At 46.6% G+C, this 21,425-nt stretch overlaps 1 protein-coding gene across 1 annotated transcript; it reads right to left on the bottom strand.

Moving 5' to 3' along the window:
* Nucleotides 1-1,309: 1,309 nt before the first annotated feature.
* FBXO7 (F-box protein 7) lies at nucleotides 1,310-20,247 on the bottom strand. The gene is made up of 9 exons (XM_074226783.1): nucleotides 19,911-20,247; nucleotides 16,975-17,227; nucleotides 11,908-12,135; nucleotides 11,021-11,162; nucleotides 8,974-9,057; nucleotides 6,168-6,266; nucleotides 4,330-4,506; nucleotides 2,455-2,492; nucleotides 1,310-2,040 (listed from the first exon to the last, which is right to left on the bottom strand). The coding sequence occupies exons 1-9, from the start codon at nucleotides 20,030-20,032 to the stop codon at nucleotides 1,669-1,671; spliced, it is 1,515 nt and encodes a 504-aa protein (XP_074082884.1). The 5' UTR covers nucleotides 20,033-20,247; the 3' UTR covers nucleotides 1,310-1,668.
* Between the last annotated feature and the right edge of the window lie 1,178 nt (nucleotides 20,248-21,425).

Raw genomic sequence — 21,425 nt, 5'->3', positions numbered from 1 at the left:
TATCCAATAAGATTCTGTGATCCTGTGTAGAGGGGCTCTAGTAACTATTAAGGGCTATTAACCAGACAAACCTGATCCCTCTTCCCTGCTTCATCATCTAACAAAATAGCATCAAATACACAGTCAAGAGTAGTTAAGGAATATTTAGACCACATGGTGTGTGTGTGTGTGTGTGTGTGTGTGTGTGTGTGTGTGTGTGTACACAAACACCATGCTAGTTAAGGAATTATCTAGTCTTTCTTGCACCCTAGCACTTCCGGGAACTCTGCAGATTCACATGAAAGGAAGATGGCCACGTGTGTATAATCACAAACTTCGGAGACACTGGAGTGGTTTGTCAGTGAGTGGCTGGGGAGCTGAAACTGAGAGACAAGCAGGATGACCATCGCATCGAGATCCAAACAAACTCTACTGTCCTAGGGTCTTCCCTTTGAATTATAGGACCCTTGGTGCCTGCAATCATCTCAAGGTTGTTTTCTTCAAAAAAGAACCATCACAAATTGAGAAATGTTTACATCACTAGCTCTAAAAAGTGTGATAAAATAAAATACAGGACTGAATATTTCTTTACCTTTCTCTTTCCATTAAAATTTCAGGGGTGAGCCTCAAAGCTATAACTCAATTAAGCTGAAGTGCATTAAATGCATACTAGTTTAATCAAATACAATGAAAATATCTATGTGATATATAGCACCAATCACTTAAGCCACTGTTGTGACACGCCCATGGAAAAATACTATTGATCTAGTTTATTCACTGTCATTTTTAAAAGGTCTTGATTTATAGAAAAAAAGAGAATGGTATTCCCTCACATTCAAGATATTGTTTCCTTAACGCATTCCCAAGCCATTGCCTTATATGCAAAAGGAACAAAAGGAGGAAGCCACTATTTGCAATATTCATAAGACCCTTCTTATAGACCCCCCTTCAATGTTCTGATTCAGATTTTCAATGCTGGTCAAGTTGAAAGATGTATCTATGTAGTTCTTTGTATGACCTGTTCATGTTTGGTCTTTTCTGTTGAAATTAAAATAAAAATCTTGAATTCTGTGTATCTGTGGTCTTAAAATCTTAATTGCTTTTCATGTAATAATTTTTTGAAAACAGCAGATCACCAATTAGGCAGCAAGATGTTCAAAGACAGACACAAAATTGGTTTTCAGGGACAAATCATTCATCACCCATTCATCACACACATTCCCTAATTGAGAAGGCCCCCAGAGATAGTATCCTGAAGGCCTTGTAGGAATCCTCTAGAATTCAACACCAGGGAGAAGAGTTTCTGATAGTTAACAAGGCCCAAGTCAGGTTGGGAAGGTCTCCTAAGTATTTATTATACATCTTTCTGTAAGAAAAGTCAGAGCGGACGTGTTACTTGCATGTTAAGCTGTCTATCTGATGCAACCTTGACATCCTTCTGAGAACGGGGAGCTCCAGCCGCCTCCTCTTTTTGAGTTGTATCCCTTTCTCAGGGAAGCCTTCAGCAACCTAGTGATCCAAGCACACTCCCCCATAGGAAAATTGAAGCAGGACCAGTCAAAGGCCCTCTAGGAGTGCACAACCATGAGAAAAACACTAAGGATATGAAGCCCCAAGGAGATGACATTGTTGTTTTAAGGGAAAAAATAAAACAGAATCTAACACAAGCTCAAATGGGCTTAAAAACGATCATATGAAGGACAGGCGGATGTCAGTTGGCCGACCACGGCTGGGCCTGAAGGGAAAACGGTCACTAGCGCCACCTCGCCCTGGCAGGACAGGATTGGGCCCTGGAATCGGGCCCATTGGATCGAAATGGGGTCTGAATGGGGAGAACTGACCGGGCGTTTCCCCAGGGCCAGGAATGAGTGAATTGATTGGGTCTCCAACATAAGGAGGCACTGGTCTCTCATCAAATTCACCGCCAATAATCCCTGGGGGATACATGGGGTTGGGGGGGAAGGGGTTGGGGTAGAATGGCAGGGGGTGGGGCAGCGGGGGCAGAAACATGGGGTGCCTCCATCTCAGAGCATCTCTCCTCTGTTTTTGCTTCCTGTAGAGCTGAAGAAAGACAGCCGAGTATAGTTTCAAGTTACAGGTTCACCAACACTATTCTTTCCCAAGGGAAATTCCCATCTAGTTCCTTCTTCCCCAAGTGAAAGGGCCCTAAGTGTAGGCCCAACAACCATTTATGAAGAGCCCAACTTCCTGAGGAAAGGAACCTAAGAAGCCTCCATCTAAGGGCTGCAGCCCAATTGTAGTCAGAAAACTAAAGCTATCCATGAACCAATCCACAAATCCCAGGACTGATCCCATCTCTGCTGGGTTAGCTTAAGAAGGGTCTTGCTGGCTCCCAAGAAGTTGCCCTCCCCTCAAACCCTTTCATTTGAGATCAATGACTGGGGGACTCCCTAACTGCTAACCCTTCTTCCCCGCTCTGTACAGTGGTCGTCCAAGTGTGTGAAAAGCACCTACTTCTTTCCAATCAGTGTCTCGAGGTCTGACGGCACAATCTGCAAAGAGGGAGAAATGTCCAAGTTAATTACCATAAGACTTCATTTGTCCAACGTGATTGGAGCGTGTCACATAATTCACAAGACGCCCCCTTCCATTTTGTGCACCCATGTCCTGTTATCTTAAACAGAGTGGCCTGAACCTGACCAGGCCTCGATCTCATGGGCCTCCTCATGGGTAGAACTGCCCAGATCACTGCTTTGTGACTGCCCCCTTCTGCAGCGAGCTCATCTCAGGTCTGGGAATCTTTTGCTTCAGAAGAGTAGCTATTGGGGCAATTTCTCAGCTTGGGGAACAGAGGAACCCCACAGGCTCCATGATATGACCATGGAGATCCTCCCCTTGAGAAGGTTCCACTCAGCTTCCTTTGCTGCCGCAGTTCACCTGCTTCCTTGATCCTCAGGCTATTTCGTAGGTTCTTCTAAAGGGTGCTCGGAACCTTTAGAAGGCACCTGGTGTTGGGAGTGAAGTTTGGGAACAATCTAGTGCCCGAAGTCTGGAGCCACTGCCACAGCCACATGATGGTCTCACACCATCTCCTCTCCACCCCCCCCAAATCCACTTGAGGGGGTTGAAGGGTCCTACTCCATCACTTCATCAGTGCCCAGCACAGGCACTCCCCCGACACAAACTGATCACCCCTCTCTGACCTTCACCCCCTGCATCACACTGCCAGACAGCTTAAGGCTGTAAAACTCCCCCAGCCTCAGGAGGCCAAGTCAGACCCTCTAACCATTATCCTCCTATGCAGGTTGAAAACCAACCTAGACATATTTGCCTCAAGTCAAAGTTCAAAGCGGGTCCCTAAATGGAGGAGCCCCTGAGGCAGCCTGGGTTCATACCAGGTGGCACACACCCCTTCCATGCTCCCCCCCTCCTGTGACCTCCAAATTCAGGCTTCTGGTAGCCAACATGAGGGCAAGGATCCCATGAGCACAGTGAGGCTAATCCTTGGATGAGGGCCGTGACTCGTGCCATCCAGCCCCCCTCTGAGAACTTAGTATAGCCACCTCGAGAGGAGGAAGAAGGGGCCTCCCCACCTGCCCTCCTGCTTGGTTCCCTCCCTCCTCTCCCTGTTCATCTCTCAAGTGCAGGATCCATGGTTTTCAAGCCCCCAGCTTTCTCACTGGCCATGGCTGAGTTAACTGGGGATCAGAGAGAGCCCCAAAGGTGGGGCTCCTTCAAAATTCTGACTTTTAGGGCAAAGGAAGCTAGCGAAACAGCACAAGGAAAGGTGTCTGGTACACTAATTCACACATAGGTGTGAAGCCCAAATCAAACTCTCCTTTGGGAGCATTTCAGATAGGTGTGAAGCCCAAATCAAACTCTCCTTGGGAGCATTTCAGATAGCAGGAGGGAAGAGAGAGGAAATGAGGACCATGGGCAGTCATGTCCTGTGGACATCTTTTATTCATAAGTTTCTCTTGCTTCCCATGGCTTCCCCTCATCTTTAAATGTTCCATGTTTTTACAGAACAGTTTTCCCAGCAGGATCAGGGCTAGCATTCCTTAGCAAAGATTATCTGCATGGTGGGGATTTCCCTTTTGGGGAAGCTGGCTGCCACATTCATTTACATAATGGGCCATATGCATGTAGGGGAATACTGGAATGAGATGAGAAGTGGGAGCTCTCAGGACATTTGGGAAGCCACACAAAGGCCAGACTCTTTCTGGTCTAATTCATGCTAGTGGTAACAATCAATTAATTTTAAAGCACTTTGAGGAAAACAGCTAATGGAGACTATTAAAAACTCCTGTTAAACTCCATTAAGCTTTCAAACAGAGACGGGGAAAACTAGGTCTTGGTCATCATTAATTAGAATACTCTGAAAATCACCTCGAAAATCTCGCAAGTACATATACCGCCACAGGAGCTGGTCATTCGAAGCAATGAAAAGATCACGACAAACTGCAGACAGAGACAGGACTGAACGGACATCTAAGAGCCGGAAAATACGCAGTTTTAATTCCAATGGAAGGACGATCAAACCGAACACGTCGGGCAAGTTTAAAGCTAGAAAAGAAAAGAAAAATGAGTCATTGGTTCTGTGGTACTCTGATAACTTCCCAGCCAGCTCTCCAGAAGCTGGGTATTTATGAATCGATTCAAAAACCAGGCCTTGGTGGTAATGTAAATTATACATTCACTCCTGCATAACCCACAGCAAACTTTTAATCCATATACATTTTTGCCCAGAAGGGAGCATGTGGCATAACAGTGGTCAGAGACCATTACCACATTCCTGAATAGCCAGAGGATAATTCCTTAGAGTTTTAACAATAGGGTTTGATGTGTACTGGTCTTCAGACAGAATGTAGATTAATTGCACCATGTCAGGCCTTCATTAAAAGGGTTGGTTTATAATAAGACCAGTTCCTGTAGAAATTCAAATTTTTAGAGGATTTTAGAGGTAATTTTCATAACATTCTTTATAATAATAGAGAGAACTCATTCTATGTGAAGTCTTACATGAGTATCAAGACTTTTAAAGTCTATTCTGGTTGTTTTCTTTAAAGGGTTTTAAAATTGGGTCATAATCAATAAAATGACTTAATCTTTGACCAATTTTAACAATGTCCCAAGAACCTCCATTTCCAAAGCTCAAGATCTGGTGCTCCTTCCCATAAGCCTCTGAGCATTTTGAATGGATAAAGGGAAGGATGCTCTGCAGCCTCAACATTCATTACACTGGGCTCTGAAATGGATCATTGATGTTTTTCCCCCTCTAGATTACTTCTCAGACCAATTCAAGGAAAGCCTTTATTTGTTGTAAACTTTTGAAAAATTATAGGTTTTTGTGGACCCACTGATATTTGAACACATTGAATATATTATTGTTGGGTTTTTTTAATAGGACATTGTCTACAATTTGGAGAGTCTGAAATTCAGAAATGTTGATATAATGAAATAGAAATCAGCAAAAGCAAATGTAAGAGTGCTGAAATGCTTTACAGTCATGTAAAGGTGAAAAAAAAGAGAGGAGTGACTAGGTGGCGCATGGGGAAGCTAGGTGGTGCAGTGGATAGAGTACGGACCCTGGAGTCGGGAGTACCTGAGTTCAAATCTGGCTTCAGACATAATAATTACCTAGCTGTGTGACCTTGTTCAAGTCACTTAACCCCATTTGCTTTGCAAAACTTTAAAAAAAAAAGTGGTCTACACAAAAGCAAACACCTGATAGCTTCCTCAACATGAGAGGCAGCCTGGCAAAGAAGACAGAAGGCTGACCCTGATCAGTAGCCCCAATGCTATTGCCAATACACCCAAATTACTCCTTCATGGGAAAATTACTGACCCCCCTCCCCCCGGGCCACAGGTCTCTCAAACTTGAGGAACTATTAATCCCAGACTAAGAGTTTACAATAAAATGATCACACAATTCCAATGCCCCAAACTAAAAAGAAAAGGAAACAAGAAATCCCCCAGATTCATGTTCCTCCCTTCAAGGCCCAGCTGGAATATCATCTCTTACAGGAATCCCTCCCAGGTCCCCAATCCCTTGCTCTGACCTCTCCCAATGCCCCCTTCTCTGACCACTGGCTTTTCTTCCCTTTAGCCCCAAGGTGATCTGGCTAATCGACAGCAAAGATGAACACACACCCAATTTAATAAACGGTGGTTCAACTCAGGCCCAGGATGTAACCGAATGTCACCAGCACTTTGTCATCACTCACCTTGTCGAGCAAAAGCCAGAAGAGGATAGACCAGCTGGTCCTTAAAAAGGCGGGACAGCTTCTGAAGGTCTTTGTATTTGGTGGCCACATTTTCCTTTGCTGAAACAAAAGATAGAAGAGTCTGAAGACAAGCAACCCAACACTCTCTGAAAAACAGCCACTTAATTCAATGGTTTGAAAATTTGGATCTTTTTGTCAAACCAAATTCTCATTAAAACCTACATATGGAGTTAACACACATTCCTAGGAGAACTGGAGAAGAACCAGTCCTCTGGGGCTGGAAGGACAGGTTGGACATTGCACCCATCTGATGAGTGAAGAATATCACCAGCTAAGTCTCATGGTGGTGGTGACGGTGGCGGCAGCAGTGATGGGCCAAGTCAGACTTCTTGAGGTCACAGCATAGGTAAGGGTAAGAATCAGCCTATGATCCTGGCATCCCCCAAAACACTACTGACAATGAAATCCTCTGCAGAAGTGCAATATTAAAATCTAGATTAAATTCACATTAAAGTGTGAATTCACAATTTTCTAACACAGCCTGTGGAGGAAAATATAGTCTCACACTTTAAGATATAGCTGGAGAGTTCAAATTGATCAAAACTAATGGTACCATTCACATGGGAAGAACTATGCCAATTAAAGACTTATGGGACTGCCTTCAATAATTAATGAGTTTTCACTGCAGTAAAAATCAACTATACAAAAATTTGTTAACAAAAATAGCCTTTTAAACATTTTAAAAAATGACCTTCGAAAATTAAATGGTTTTTAGTTGAAGCCGATTATGAATGAAGGGCCCATTATTCATCTTCTCTCTGCTCCCTACTGATAATCCCTTTGTCCCTATTTAAAAGTGGCCAAATAAGGCATCTGAATGTGAAGTGCATTCTGGTAAAGATTCTGCATGTTCAGTTCAGGCACAGCTAGGCTTGAAAGTATATGACTCATAAATGTTGGCCTAGAGGCCAAGGGGCACCAAATTCCCCCCATGGAAAAGACAATTTTCATGCATAAGTCTGCCAAGCATCATGTTTTTTGATATATCCATAATCTCCACCTGCAATATTTTGGAAGGGAAAATATAACACCAAAGACTCCAAAATTCTCTCATAGAAGCCCTCCCCACAACACACACACCACTAGCATTTCGGGGGACATGGGACAATCTCCTAAGGCGTTCATGTGGGACACTGCTGTTTTCAAGGTGGGTCTTTCTCAATTTATCCTATGCTAATACTTACAGAAATGTCTAGATCCAATTCCAACCAACTTCAAGCATACCTGTGGCTTTTATAGACAGCTCCAATGTTAACATTCCATAAGAAAGACTGTAATAAGCTCTACTGTTTAATGGCCCACCCAGCCCTAAAGGACACTTTCTGGAAGGTCATGAGCAACACGCCCTGTAGAATACTAACTTCTAGGTGAGAGCCAAACCCCACAGCCCTTCCAGGCCTGGGGCAGGCAGCAGCCCGGCCTCAGAGGAAGCAGGGTTACCACTAAATGAGCCTGGGCTTAACTCACACTCCTGCCCTCCTCAGCGGGGGCATCAGGTAGGCTCTCCCATTGCAAACCCTGGCCAAACTGGTATCATATCCTTGACTGTGAGTGGGTTTATATGGACACAAAAACCATTGAGGATGTTTTCTTTCAATATCTTCTTAGGCTTCTTAAAGTGGCATAGAATGTTCTTTTCAGGGAGCATAAGTTTTACACTGAACCGTTATCTCTTCCACATCACGGGGGTTAGGGGTATGGCACTCTGGAGATCTAGAAAATCCACGGAAAAATTTTTAGCTTTCTTTTGTACCAGTGAAGAACTCTGAATTTTTTATTTTATGAGGTTGCTACTATATATACATAGATAAGCATATTCTCTGCCAAACTCCCACAAAATTCCCATGGAATTTCTTATGCTGACCCACAACATATTGAAACTGTGATGGGGAAAGTCATGATGTGGAAGAGATCGGATCGCTGCATATCCTACTGCCTCTAGAATCCACAGAAACTCTGCGGCGGGCATGCAGAGTTCTTCACTCCCTGACCCTTCCTTAGCTCTGCAGATTTCTCACAGTCTTCCCATCCTCACCTGCTGTTCTACTTCCCCAGAAATGGTCTACTGGGTGCCCCCCCCCAGCAGAGGCTCCATCTCCCCACCCCTCCCCTCCCCACCCTTCACCCCAACTGGCCCTGCACCCCGACTGTTGTCCCCCACAGGAGCATCTCATGGAGGCTTCAAGACTTGACTCAAGGGTCCCTGTGACAAGAAGCTTTCCCTGGTCCTCCCAACCACTCATGCTGTCCCTTCTCTGGTTACCAAATACTGATTTTGGAGGTCTCTTGGATGGGCCTCTGTGCAGACGTGCTGTCTTCTCCATGGAAGGTAAGCTCCCTGAGGGCAGGGCTCTTACATGTTTGTTTTTGTATCCACAGGGTCTGGCATGCAGCTGATTCTCAATACATGGTTGCTTTTTAACAAAAAATATTAGGAGAAAGAATCCAAAAAGATGGCATTGCTTCTCAAAAATGATTAAGCCCTAACCACAACCTAATGAGCAGGATAAATTGCTACTACTTACAGTGATGTTCTCTAAATATTAGATAATTCAGTACTCTTAGGGAACAGGGAAATACATAACCTTATTGAATAACATTTTGGGGGAGAAATAGAATTCACAAAAATCAAGTGATATAGGCCTCTTCTCCCAAACATCACATCTAGTCACTTTCTAGGCTAATCCCAGATGCACAAAGCATCCCTAGAGCTTCGGTTTTCAAATAACTCATAAAGTTGAATTACCTTGTTCATGAGGGCAAATAAAAGATTCTGGCAATAGCTGTAATCTTTTCACACTCTTAATCTCATTGTTGATTTTCAGTGTAGCTGCAAAATTAAAAACAAAAACAGTGAGATTACCCTCATTCCTGTCTGCTTTTGTGGCTTTGTCTATCCTATAGTCTTCTTAAAGGAACAATTATACACAATGATTTGTTGTAAACCATTAACCTATTCCTTACCTAATGAGCTAGCAAGTTAAATCTGCCTTCTCATGAAGTGAAGTCCCCGTAAAGCACCATGATAAAATACAGTAAGAGTCTTTATATGTATGCCTAGGAAGTATTGCCAACAGCAGCTTGTTAGCAATTGAAACAAATGCAGCTAGGCTAACAGGCTAACAGGAGGGAGGCAGTGAAGCACAATGAAGTCATTATTTCTAACAAGGTCACTAATAACTCGGTTTGTTTTTGACTTAACCTCTGGCAGTGAGTCCCAGAGCCTGCCCCTGAGATGAATACCACAGAGCTTCCCACCCCAAGGGCCCAAGTGGTGGGCAGCCCTGCCTCTGCCCAAGGACCCCTGCTAGTCCCACACACACAAAGGGACACTTCATCACATCCATGAAAGGCGCAGTGATGTGCTCCTGGGCATGTGTATGGGGAAGGAAGAACTGGGAGCATATATGAGAAGTAAGCCTGAAATGTCTACCTCCTGTGAAAGTCTGTGAGGGACTGAGACACCCCAAAGGACAAGGACACAAGAGGCCCAAGATGCAAAAGGCATCTTCACTTCCACATGAAGCCAAGACTGAGGGCTCCAAGTCAAACATGCCAGCCTGACCCCAACCCCAGAGAGCCTCCCTTTCCCCAGGGCAGGTCGCAGAGACTCCCGGGGTCAGGGGAGGAGCAGGAGCCCAGACCTATTGGCCAGGCTAGGGGTGCACTTACTAAAGCCCTCAAAAGCAAATTTCAGATGTCTGCATGTCCCTTCTCTGGTTACCAAATACTGACTTTGGAGGTCTCTTGAATGGGCCTCTGTGGAGCTGTCTCCTCCATGGAAGGTAAGCTCCCTGAGGGCAGGGCTCTTACATGTTTGTCTTTGTATTCACAGGGTCTGGCATGCAGCTGATACTAGATACATGTTGCTTTTTAACCAAAAATATCAGGAGAAAGTCCAAAAAGATGATATTGCTTTTCAAAAATGATTCATTTTAGGCTTAATTCAATCTAACCTGGAACACTAAAGGCCCATCCCTGCCCCCAAGGGGAAGGAGTCAAGAGCATGCCATCAAATCCAATCCACTGCATCTAAGAATTCAGAGTCAGGTCGATTAGAGAGGATTTCCTATTCACCTCTGAGAATCAAGGATACCCCAAATTGTTGGACTGAATGAGAACAACACTGTTGTTCAAAGAGTGGCCATTCAAATATTGAATTGCAAACTGGTCGGCAAAATCTAGAATCCCCAAAATGCCAGAAACAAAGGCTAGAAAGTTCTCCAAAGGACCAGTGGTTCTCAAAGGATTGTCCACAGCCACAAGTGGCTGTCAAGGGCCTTGGGCAGTGGTGGGACTGTTCATAAAATGCCAGGGTGGCATCTTAAAAATCCCAGCCCTCAACACTTCTTTGTGGCTATTTTTCTTTCTCGAGTTATTATTCTGAGTGACATTCCTACCCAAGCACTGTACCACCTGCCGTCCTGGGAATGAGGCCCTGGAAAGGGAGGTAAAGCCTCTGCCACACTCCTTCATCATGCTCCCCACACTGCGCTGCCTACTCAGATCTCCCCTGAAAGATTTCCCTTTCTCCAGCACCCCTCACCCAGAGGAAGAGGCTACGGGCTGGTGCCCGGCTGGCCTGGAATACACGCCAGGCAATCCAGTTGGTCCAAGACCCTGACCCCAGGAGCCAGAGGACATTACAGATGAGAAAACCAAGGCCAAGGAGGGCTGAAAGACTGGACGGTGCAGATAGAGCAGAGCTCCTGGTGAACAATAGCAATGGGGCTTTGTGGGAATGTAATAAAAGGAGATTCAGGTGGCAGTCGCCTGGGGGCCAGTGTGGTTACCATTTATGACGATGAGGCTCCCCAGAGGCACGCAGGTGAGGGCAGCAGTGCCATCTTCGCAGAGTGGGTGTGTATACTGCAGCTTATAGACACCACCTGACCTCCACTTCTCAGGCATGGACATGGCTTTTGCTTCAGTCCCCTGGGCACACATAAAAGAAAGGAGATATTTGTAACAAACCAACCAACATTTCAAGATGCTCAAAGTCTAGAAATAACCATCTTAGTCCCCATTTCCTTCCATCCCAAATCAAGTCGTCTGTGCTATAAATCAACACAACAAAACTCCTACATTCCAATGACACTTGTTGTCTTATACCTGGCAAGAGAAATAGCATAAAACACAAGATTCTGGAAGTGGGGAAGGGGACAGGACAGGTACAAATGATGTCAGACAAGATAAAGAAGGCAGAAGGCCAGACAACTCCTGGATGTCAGGGAGGAGGCAGGAAGCCTCACTCGCCACTCTCCAGAACCGCAGGGCCCAGCTCCCTTCTTTCCAGGCCTGTGGAAGACAGGGCAGCTCGGCATTCGTGAGCAGCCCCTCCCTAGAACTTCCAGCTACCCCCGCTTCACTCATACACACAGCCCATCTGCAACCCCTCTACCCCATTCAGCCTGGGCGGCCCCCACAGCCCCTCGCTAACACTTTCACAACACACCAGTGTCACAGTATGCTGTCAGTTTACTGTACATTGCAGGGTCACAGGCAGTCAGGAACAAGACAAAAGCTCCATCACACAACAAAATTTTATCACTTCAGAGAGAATTCAAGTGTGGCCCAGAGAGGGGCAGTGATTTACCCCCGCCACATGATGCCATGAGCAATGGGCCAGGGGCAACGGCTGACCCCGATCCCTGACCCAGGCCTCTCTCCCAGGACTTACCAAGGGGATGAAGCCAGACTCCAGCATCAGAAGATGCACCAGGACGATCAAGGCATCGTTGGCACTGCTACATTCAGCTGAGTGGTATAGCGTCTCCAAGGAATGAGGTACCTGCCCATCCACAGCTTCACTGCACAGCATTGGTTCTGTGGGATACAACCCTGCACCTTCTTCCATATCGACATCCTCCCGAATTAACTCAGAACCAAAGGCTAGACTGGATCCTGGCTGAAAAAGAAAAGAGTGTGAATTTGTCCTTAATCAGACATGTGGCTTCCAGCCCAGAACAAAGATCAGATGGGGAAGACACTGAGAGGAGAGGCCAATCATCACAAGCTGGAGGCCAAGGCTGGGCAGCTCTGAGCATCTTCAAAGACCCTCAAAATGCTCTAAATTACTAGTCATTAGAGAAAAGCAAATTAAAACAACTCTGAGGCACCACCTCATACCTATCACATTGACCACTATGAGAAAAAAAAGGAAATAATCAATGTGAGGAGATGTGGGAAAAGTGGGACACCAATGCATTGTTGGGGGGCTTGTGAACTGATCCAATCATTCTAGAGAGCAATATGGACCTCCACCCAAGGGGGTCCAAAACTTTGCAAACCCTTTGATCAGCAATGCCACTGCTAGGTCTGGGTCCCAGAGATCATAAAAAAAGGAAAAGACCCACATGTACAAGAATCTTCATAGCAGCTCTTTTTGTGGTGTCCAAGAATTGTAAATCGTGGAGAAGTCCATCCATTGGGGAATAGCTGAGCAAGCTCTGGCATATGAATAGGATGGAATTCTATTGTTCTGAAAGAAATCTTGAGTGGAAGAACTTTAGAAAAGCCTGGAAAAACCTGCAAGAACTGATGCTGAGTGAAGCGAGCAGAACCAGAAGAACATCACACCCAGCAACGCTATGAGATGGCTCCACTATGACAGACACAGCTCCTCTCAGCAGGTCAGTGACCAAAGACAGTTCTAAAGGACTTGTGTTGAACGATGCCATCCACCCTCAGAGAAAGAATTATGGAGTCTGAGTACAGACAAACATATACTATGGTCACTTTTAAAAATTTGTTTTATGTTTTACTTTTTTCCTCCCGTGTCTTTTTTTCTTCTTTTACAACATGATCAATATGAAAATATAGTTAATGTAATTATACATGTATGACCTATATTAGATCACTCTCTTTCTAGAGGAGGGGGGAGGAAAGGGAAGGAGAGAGGAAAAACATGGAACTCAAAATCTTACCCAAAAAAATGGTTGTTGATAATTATCTTTACCTGTAGTTGGCAAAATAAACAAAGAAATTTATTTTTTTCTAAATTTAATTTAATAAAAAAAAAGAGACTAAAGGGAGATACCTGGTCCTTTGACATACTCTTGTGGTTACAAAGGCTTTCTTCCTCTTCTTATAAATGCTTCCTGACCAACTGACCTCTCCGACAAATGCCACTCAATGTTCCTGAGAACACAATGGCCCCTTGTACCCCAGGAGCCTACCCCATTATATCACCCTATCTCTCCCTATCCTTAAAAGATTCTCTGCCATGTAACTCTGCCACCCTTCATCTTATCATCCTGCAAACTCCTAGAGAAATGTATGAGCTGGGGGCACCTAGGTGGCACAGTGGATAGAGCACCGACCCTGGAGCCAGGAGTACCTGGGTTCAAATCCAGTCTCAGACACTTAATAATTACCTAGCTGTGTGGCCTTGGGCAAGCCACTTCACCCCATTGCCTTGCAAAAAAAAAAAAAGAAAAAGAAATGTATGAGCTGTTTCCCATTCAGGTGTCAAGCCCTGGCTATCTGGCTTCTGACTTCTGTCCTCATGCCCATCCAAAAGATCAGAGCCCTACCACTGCAGTGAAGGAGGCCAAGGTCTGGAGAGATCAACAGCATGCCAAGAGTCCCAGGGGCAATGGGATAGGGTCAAACAGAGGCCTCTGACTGATAACCAGTGACCATTCTTTACATCAAACTGCAGGCTTGTTTCCTACATTTCTATCCACTATTTTGATGAAAACATGGCTGGAATAATTCTCAAATTAACAGAAATTGGCCAGGAGAGCTGACATGTTGGGTGAGGACCAAATTAGGATCAAACAGAATCCTGATGGGTTGAGATACTGGGCTAAAATAAGACAGAATTGAAGAGAAACAAATGTGACTCCCCCCTTTATATTCCAAAAAAAAAGTCCAACCACAGGATGGGAGTTCAAAAGGCCTCTAAGTCTGAGTAGGCAACATGTTCAATTAGGTGCCAACTAATGGTAGACACTGGTGGGCTGCCCCTCCTCCTAACACAAGTAAGGGACCCTCAGCTGTGCCCAATTCTAAACCCAGAGGGAGGAGGTGACCAGAAGCCTAGAGGAGAGCTAACTTCAACTATGGGAAATGTGTCTCGTAGGGGAAGGATAAATGGAGGCACAACTGGGACCAACACTTAGGAGACCTATTGATTACCTGATCCTCCTTTTCTGATCTCTCTGTAAGTTATCTAGGATGGAGAGAAAAGGGGGGCAAAGAGAAAGAAGGACTGAGAGGGAGAATCACATCCAGGCTCATCAGCTGGGCAATAGACCAGGCATGGGGGGTGAGGCCAATTTGAATCCAGCCTTGCATCCTAGGAGCTGACCTTCTCCTAGGGTAAGAGAGTAGTGATGAAGTTCAGTAAATACCAAGAAACAGAAGGATGGAGACAATAATTCCAAGAAGGGGCCACCTGCCCCATAAGAAAAGCAGCTAAAATCTGAAGAGAAAGAGAGGAGGGGAGCAACTGAGTGGGAGGGAGATCATCCATCTGGGGACACGATGAGGGACCACTCTGGCTGGACAGGAGAGTGGTGAATGAGAGAAATGAAATCAAGTCTGAAACTGGAGCCCAGTGGGGAAGCATTGAATCTCATCCTAACATCCCCAGGGAGTGAAGGAGATTTTTGAGAAGAACAACAACAGAGGGACAACTATATGAAAGATGGGTTGGTTCCCTAGGAGAGCAGGCCTGAGGATCTATGAAGCAAGGACATCTGAGGAAGTGATTTCAACAGTCCAGGATCAGAGGTGATAAGGGCCTAAATCAGGACAGTGGCCATGAAACTAAGGAGAAAGGGGCAGAGGAAAAAGCCACATGGGGAAAGAATCCATAAGAGAGGTAAATGAGGGAGAACAAGGAAGTCCAGGATGATTCTGAGGCTGCAAAGCTGCAGGACAAAAGAATGGAGGGACCTTCCACAGAAATGAGAAAGCTGAGTTGAGGCAAGTGGGGAGGGAGGAGGAATGGAGCATGTTCCCTGGAGATGCAGGTGGGACATCCAGGACAGCCGGGGATGTCAGGCCAGGCCTGCATGGAAGCCTTAGCCCCCACAGAGAGAGATAACAGAACACAGAGGGAGAATGAGACACCAGGAGTACAGAAGGGCCTAGAAGAGTTCTCAGAGAACAACTAAAGGTCAAGGAACAAAGAGTAAAAAGACAAGAGGACAAGGGATTCAAAGGCTGAGGGTGATGGATAATAGAACTGATCAAAAACAGGCCAAATGAGGGGCAGCGGCCTGAGAAAGCAGGATAAGGTAGAAGCCCTGAAAGACAGTGAGGACAAAAGGACAAACCTGGCTCAGAGTCATGGCAGCATTAACCTGGGGGACTAATGGAGAAGGAAGAAGGATGAGGAAGCGAGGAGCAGAAGAGCCGGGCTCAAGGTGAAGACGCAGGGTGTCACCAGAGGGAAGATCTGGAGCGGCAGGGAAGAGCAAGGTCTAGGAATTCTCCTTCTCCCAGCCTCACTACTAGAGAGGAGGGTCCCAGAGGCAGTTTATTCTAAAGGAAACCAGGTTTTCATGAATATAAAAAGATAAAAAGAATCTGAGAAGAGATTTGGGATAAAGAGAAGTCTGTTAACAAAAGGATTCCAGAGAATACAAAGGAAGGTAAGAGCAGAGGAGAAAAGGGTCCCGGGAGGAGTAGGAGTGATGTGGATAAACACAAGAGGACTGGGACTAGAGGCCAGGGAAAGGGGTTCTGCAACAGCACATGATAATTCAGAATCTGGGAGAAACCCCTTGCCAGGTTTCTTTGATACTAAAGAGGGCACCAGCTTGTCTTCTCTCAAGATCCCAGGCTTTCAGGTTGGGCACCTAGAGAGCAAGCTTTCCCTCGAGCTTTAAGAGTAAGAAGATATGCTGCGCATCAACTCATATGCTTTTATTAAGCACCTACTGTATGCACACAAGAAAACTTAAAGAGCTCACCCTCTAGCTGCAATGACAGCCCTACCCACAGACACATATCAAAATAAATACAAAGTAAAACAAGGTCATTTGGGGAAGGACAGGGTAGCCTTTGTGAAGAAGGCTTTGAAGGAAGCCAAGGAGTCAATAAGGAGAAAGAAGAGGGCAAAGCAGTGAGCGTGTGGCCCAGCCACGGTCGCCACAGAGAGAGGGGAGGGGGAAGCTCCAGGACGGGCCCAAGGACATCTCTGGAACATTTCTTTTGACTGATTAAAATCTTTGGTCTAAGAAAGGGTCTACATAGACTTGACCAGACACAAAGAGTCTCACTTCCTAGACTAGAAAGTAAGTAGGATTCTGGGCAAGAGGAGCAGAGAAAGGTCAAATCTCATTGACATTTGGAAGGGGAAAAGTGCCAAGACTTGATGAAGGATTAGATGTGATGAGCCGTTGCCGCCCCCCCCCCCGACCCCCAGGAGGGAAGACAGAGGTCAGAGCTAGTGGCACCATTCACACAAATGGGAAAAAGAAAACAACAGGGGATACCCAATTACAACAGATTCCTAGGAAACTGGAGATGCTTACAACTAGTGTTTAAGTGAGTGGTCCCAGCTAGATGGGCAGAGTAAAGGTCAAACTCTTGAAGCAACAAAGAAAGATGAATACTCTGGACAAGCGCAAACAGAGCAGGAGGACTGAGAGCTCATCCATGGAGAAACACGAGCTGCACAAGGCTCTCTGGGACCAGCCTGGAAGCCCCTCCTGCCAGGCCGGACTTTGAGGAGAGGAAAGGCTCAGCACTAAATGAAGGCTTTCTCTGGGGTTTCTGTCCTGGTCCTTACCATGCTATCGGTCACAGGATGGGCTGCCTGCGTGGGCCTCAGGTCATCTGGCTCTTCTCCTTGCCAGTCAGACTGGCTCTGGAATGAGGAATGTGCTGAATCTGAAAATGAAGCTCTGGGAGATTCTGCATTGGTGTCCTCAAGAATCAGACAGATCAGGTCCCCGGAAACAATCCCATAGGAAGCCAAGGTCTTCTCATCTTCAGTGAGGGCATCTTTGTTGTTCAGTGTTACTGCAAACTGGATGTCAGAACTGCCAAAACAAAATGGATCAGGAGATCGGTAATCCTAGGAGCTTTAATTAGGCATTCAGAACCAAAGTAAATGTGTGGCATGACCTCAGAAAGGCGAATGAACAACCACCCCCGGGGACCAGGCGTGGCCAACAACCTTGCTCTTATCACTTCGGACTCTACTGTTACAGTGATGCCCTGACCCCAATTCTGTCATGGACAACTTTCCAAAAATTCACTGAATCAGGAAAATCACAACGTTAGCACAACTGGGGCCATGGGTTCAATCCTTCCTACCCCAGCTTAATTTTGCCTGTACCCTCTAACCTGGATTATTTCACGGGTGGATACCGTTCATCACAAAGTGGGCTTAGTGAGAATGTGCAAATGTTGTGAATTCATCATCCCTATTAGACAAATAATTCCTAATACATGCCCTGCTGGAAGTGAGACTTTAAAAATAGAGGAGAAAACAAGGTGGGCTGCCCTCTCTGGCCTAAAAGCAGACTCTGTTAGAGGCTAAGAATTCTAATCACGGCTCCATCACAAATGACAAGACCCTGTGAAGAAATCACCACACTGCTGTGAAGAATATCTTGTAAAGATTATAAGACATCCCATCAAACAGCTCTGTGATGCCTTTAGATGATGAGGCAACCAACTCTGATGAGGGTTAACGGGTGACTTAAAAAGTACCTTGTCAGATTCTGTGGAAATAATTTTCCTCTTCATGGAGCTTCATTCCCCAAAGTGCTTAAGAAAATGAGTTTTTGCTCTTTCCTATTCCAAGCCCTTTCATTTCAGCAGTTACGGGGTGCTAAATTGTATGGCCGAGTGATATATAAATTTTAGAATAGAATTAAATGGTTGGAAATTACTCCCGGTTGTCAGAAAACAAGTGACTATTGCTTCTTTCTGCAAAATGCTTCTGTAAACAAAATGCAGAACACCTGCCAGCTGCTCCAATAATGATGGTGCCATCTTTGGCAGAACTTGGAAAAACGTCTCCAAAAGAACCACCAGTTCAAGGATGCCTTTGGATGACTCGTCTTTTTCTGTTCATTGGAAATGTAGCTGTAGAACAGCACCTACCCCGGAGGGAAAGACCCAATTTTCACCTCCCATCCCCTCCCCACTTTCCAGGTAAAGCAGGGAATGGTTTTCAGCTCAAGGAAGCATTGTTAAGGTTCTTTCTGCCCTCAAAGAGCTTACATTTTACAAAGGGGAGGGGAAGGGATACCACTCAAACCTGGATAAATGCAAGATAGTTTAAAAAAGGGGAAAGGGCTACCTATTAGAGGAAGGATAAGTCAGGGAAGGATGGCTGCAGTTTATTATATTATTATTATTACTATTATTATTATCATTGCTGGAAATCTTCGAAAGTATTAAATATGTGTTTACAGGGTGGTTAGGTGGCACAGTCCTGGAGTCAGGAGGACCTGAGTTCAAATCCGGCCTCAGACACTTAATAATTACCTAACCCAGTGACATGCAAAAATCTGAAAAAAAAATGTTTACTAAAAAGAAGACTAGAGGAGGGACTTGATGGGGAGAAAACCCTAATACATCCTAAGAGGAAGGCAGGGATTTGTGGGGGAGGGTATTAAAGGGATGTTTTTCTGATGTATGGATTCTTTTTCTCTTCTTCCTTTATTTTAAGAGATGGCTCTCTGGGAAGGAACTGAGGGAGAGCTTATATAAGGGGAACTCTAGGCTTCAAAAAAGTCCTAAAGATAGCAATAAAAATCTAATTGTTAAAAAGGCGGTGGAAATCTGGTCATTCAGCCTTGGTCCCACAACGCTCCACGAGGCCCCAGAACCCCACCCAGCCGCAGGTGGTTCTGGAGCTGGAGAGAGCCCGAGTACGGACGCGGGGCCTCTGCCCCCTTCAGCCTGTGCCACCCTGCCCGGGCATCATTATCAGGAGGGCCAGGACCCGGGCACTCCCCGCGGGGCCCGACTTCGCCTCCCACATTTCTGATGCTTCGGGAAGAAAACCCCAGTCTGTGAACTAGTCTTTTGCGGGCGGCGTCCCATTCAGCTAGTAAAAGGGGGAAACGACATAAAAGTGCATTTTCCTTCACCAGCACTTTCTCTTTCCTCACTGATTCAGGGTCAGGGGAAAAAAAAGGGCAGAAAAGGGAAACTCGCTGTTTGTTTACAAGCTGAAGCTGGGCAGAAACCCCGCAGGGCCCTGCGGGAGGCTCCTGGGGGTGGGGAGCGACCCCCCAAAATCAGCCCTCTGCGCGCCTTTTTCTGATGCCAGGCCCCGGGGTTGGCCTCATCGTCTGCCCCGTTTCCTTTGCTTCCCCGAGTCACCCCAACAACTTACAGCAAGGTTTCCTCCAGTTTGGAGCAAACTACCTCAACAGTGGCCTCTGCCTCCCGACTTGATAAACTCAAATTTTTTATAAAATTTAGAAATTTGGAAATTAAAACTGACGTAAATGTAATACATTGGGGATTTCGAGAAGGGCTCGGCGTGCCCCCGCCCTCCCCGGGCTCGCGCGCCCGCACCCCCGGGGGCACAGCCGGGGACCGGGCCCGAGGCCACGCGCCCCTCGGCGGTTGGGGCGCCCCCGGCCCGGCGCGCGCGGCTCCGAGGCCCGCGCATGCGCCCCTCCCCCGCGCGCGCCCGCCCCGCGCATGCGCCCCTCCGCCCGCGGCGCTCCGCGCCCCTCCCCGCCCCGGCGCCAGCACCTGTAGCCCCAGGCGGGGAGCAGGGCCTGGCGCAGGTGCGCGCGCAGCTTCCCGAGCGTCGGTTCCGCGCCGGGCAGCTCCAGCGGCGCCGTCCGCTTCCGGACGCGGACCCGCAGCTTCATGGCGCCGAGGCTCCTCCTCGCTCCGCGGGCCGCCGCGGGGCCGGGACGGGCAGAGGCACCGGGACGCCGCTGTCGCCGCCGCCTCCTCAGCCGCCTCGGCCGCCGCCCGCCTCGGTCCGGGGCACGGGAGCTCCGCCCCGCCCCCGCCCCCTCCCATGAGGGCGCCCCCTGCTGTCGGGCCGGCGACCCCGGGCGCCGGGGGGGAGTGGCGGGGCCGCAGCGGCCGCGGCCCCGAGACGCCGCCGGGCTGCGTGCGCGCCCCCGAGGGCGGGGGGAGGGGCGGCGCGCCCAGGCTGCCGCTACAGTCGCTAGGAGCCGGCGTCCCCGCAGCCACTCGCCAGACCCGAGTTCAAATCCAGCCCCGAGCAAGCCGGCCTTCCAAAGCCATATAAACCTAGCCGTTATTATCATTCAGCCTCCTCCTTTGTCAAATGAGGGCATCGGATTAAATTACTCCACAGAGCCCCATGCTGTCTAAATCGAAGGCTTAACAAGAGACCCCAGGTCCGCTTTGGGGTAGTTCTGATGAGGGGAGTCAGGAAAGACCACCTTGGAAGAGGTGGTATTGCCTGGATGGGGGCTGGGTGGGGAGCAGATCGTCATAGCCTAAGGGAACAAGATAACTGCCTTTAATTAGTCAAATTTTTCTTAATTTTTTTATTCTGAACCTCTACACCAAAAAGAATATTTCTATACTCAAAGCAGGACAACACCAAAAAAAATCCTATATGAAACCATAAATCTACCTTTCATACTGTACAGAGTACAATGGCCCAAGAGTCTCCTTACTGTTATGGGTCCAGCTGTTCTGGAAAGCACTTTGGAACCCCAAACTTCACATATCCCCTGAGCCATCGGAACCACTACTAGAACTATATTCCAATGAAATCAAAGAAAGAAGGAAAGAGCCCACGTGTGCTGAAATGTTTATGGCAGTCTTTAGCACGGTGGCAAAAAGTGGAAATTAAGGGTATGCCCAATGTCAAAGTAAACACACTATTCTACTAGGCGATTTGTAACTGAGAATTATAAATTTGGAATTTCTATCTTTCCTCTTAATTGTTCAAACTATCAAAGGAAGACAAGATTAGAACTTGGAAAACCTGGCTTCTTATCTGGGTGAGAACCACATAGATTTCTGATGTTTGTTAAATATTACATCAGTGATGATATAGCCATCTTCTCCATGCAATGTAAGGATGACATTTTGTGAGCAATTGTGTAACCTGATTCACTAGCTGCCAAAAGTTTTAATGATGCCCTTGCTCTTTTAATGTATAAATGCTTCTCTCTTTCTGTTGAGTGTGCTCATCTTAGACAGATGGCCTCCACCTCAGAGAATAAATTTCATGTCTAACCTACATTTTCCATCATTTGATTTTAATCCTAAGGA

This window comes from Macrotis lagotis, chromosome 2 (genome assembly GCF_037893015.1).
Source record: "Macrotis lagotis isolate mMagLag1 chromosome 2, bilby.v1.9.chrom.fasta, whole genome shotgun sequence".
In the NCBI taxonomy this organism is placed as follows: Eukaryota; Metazoa; Chordata; class Mammalia; order Peramelemorphia; family Peramelidae; genus Macrotis; species Macrotis lagotis.
Note: the sequence above shows the minus strand (reverse complement) of the source record. Positions and strands in the feature narration are given on the sequence as shown.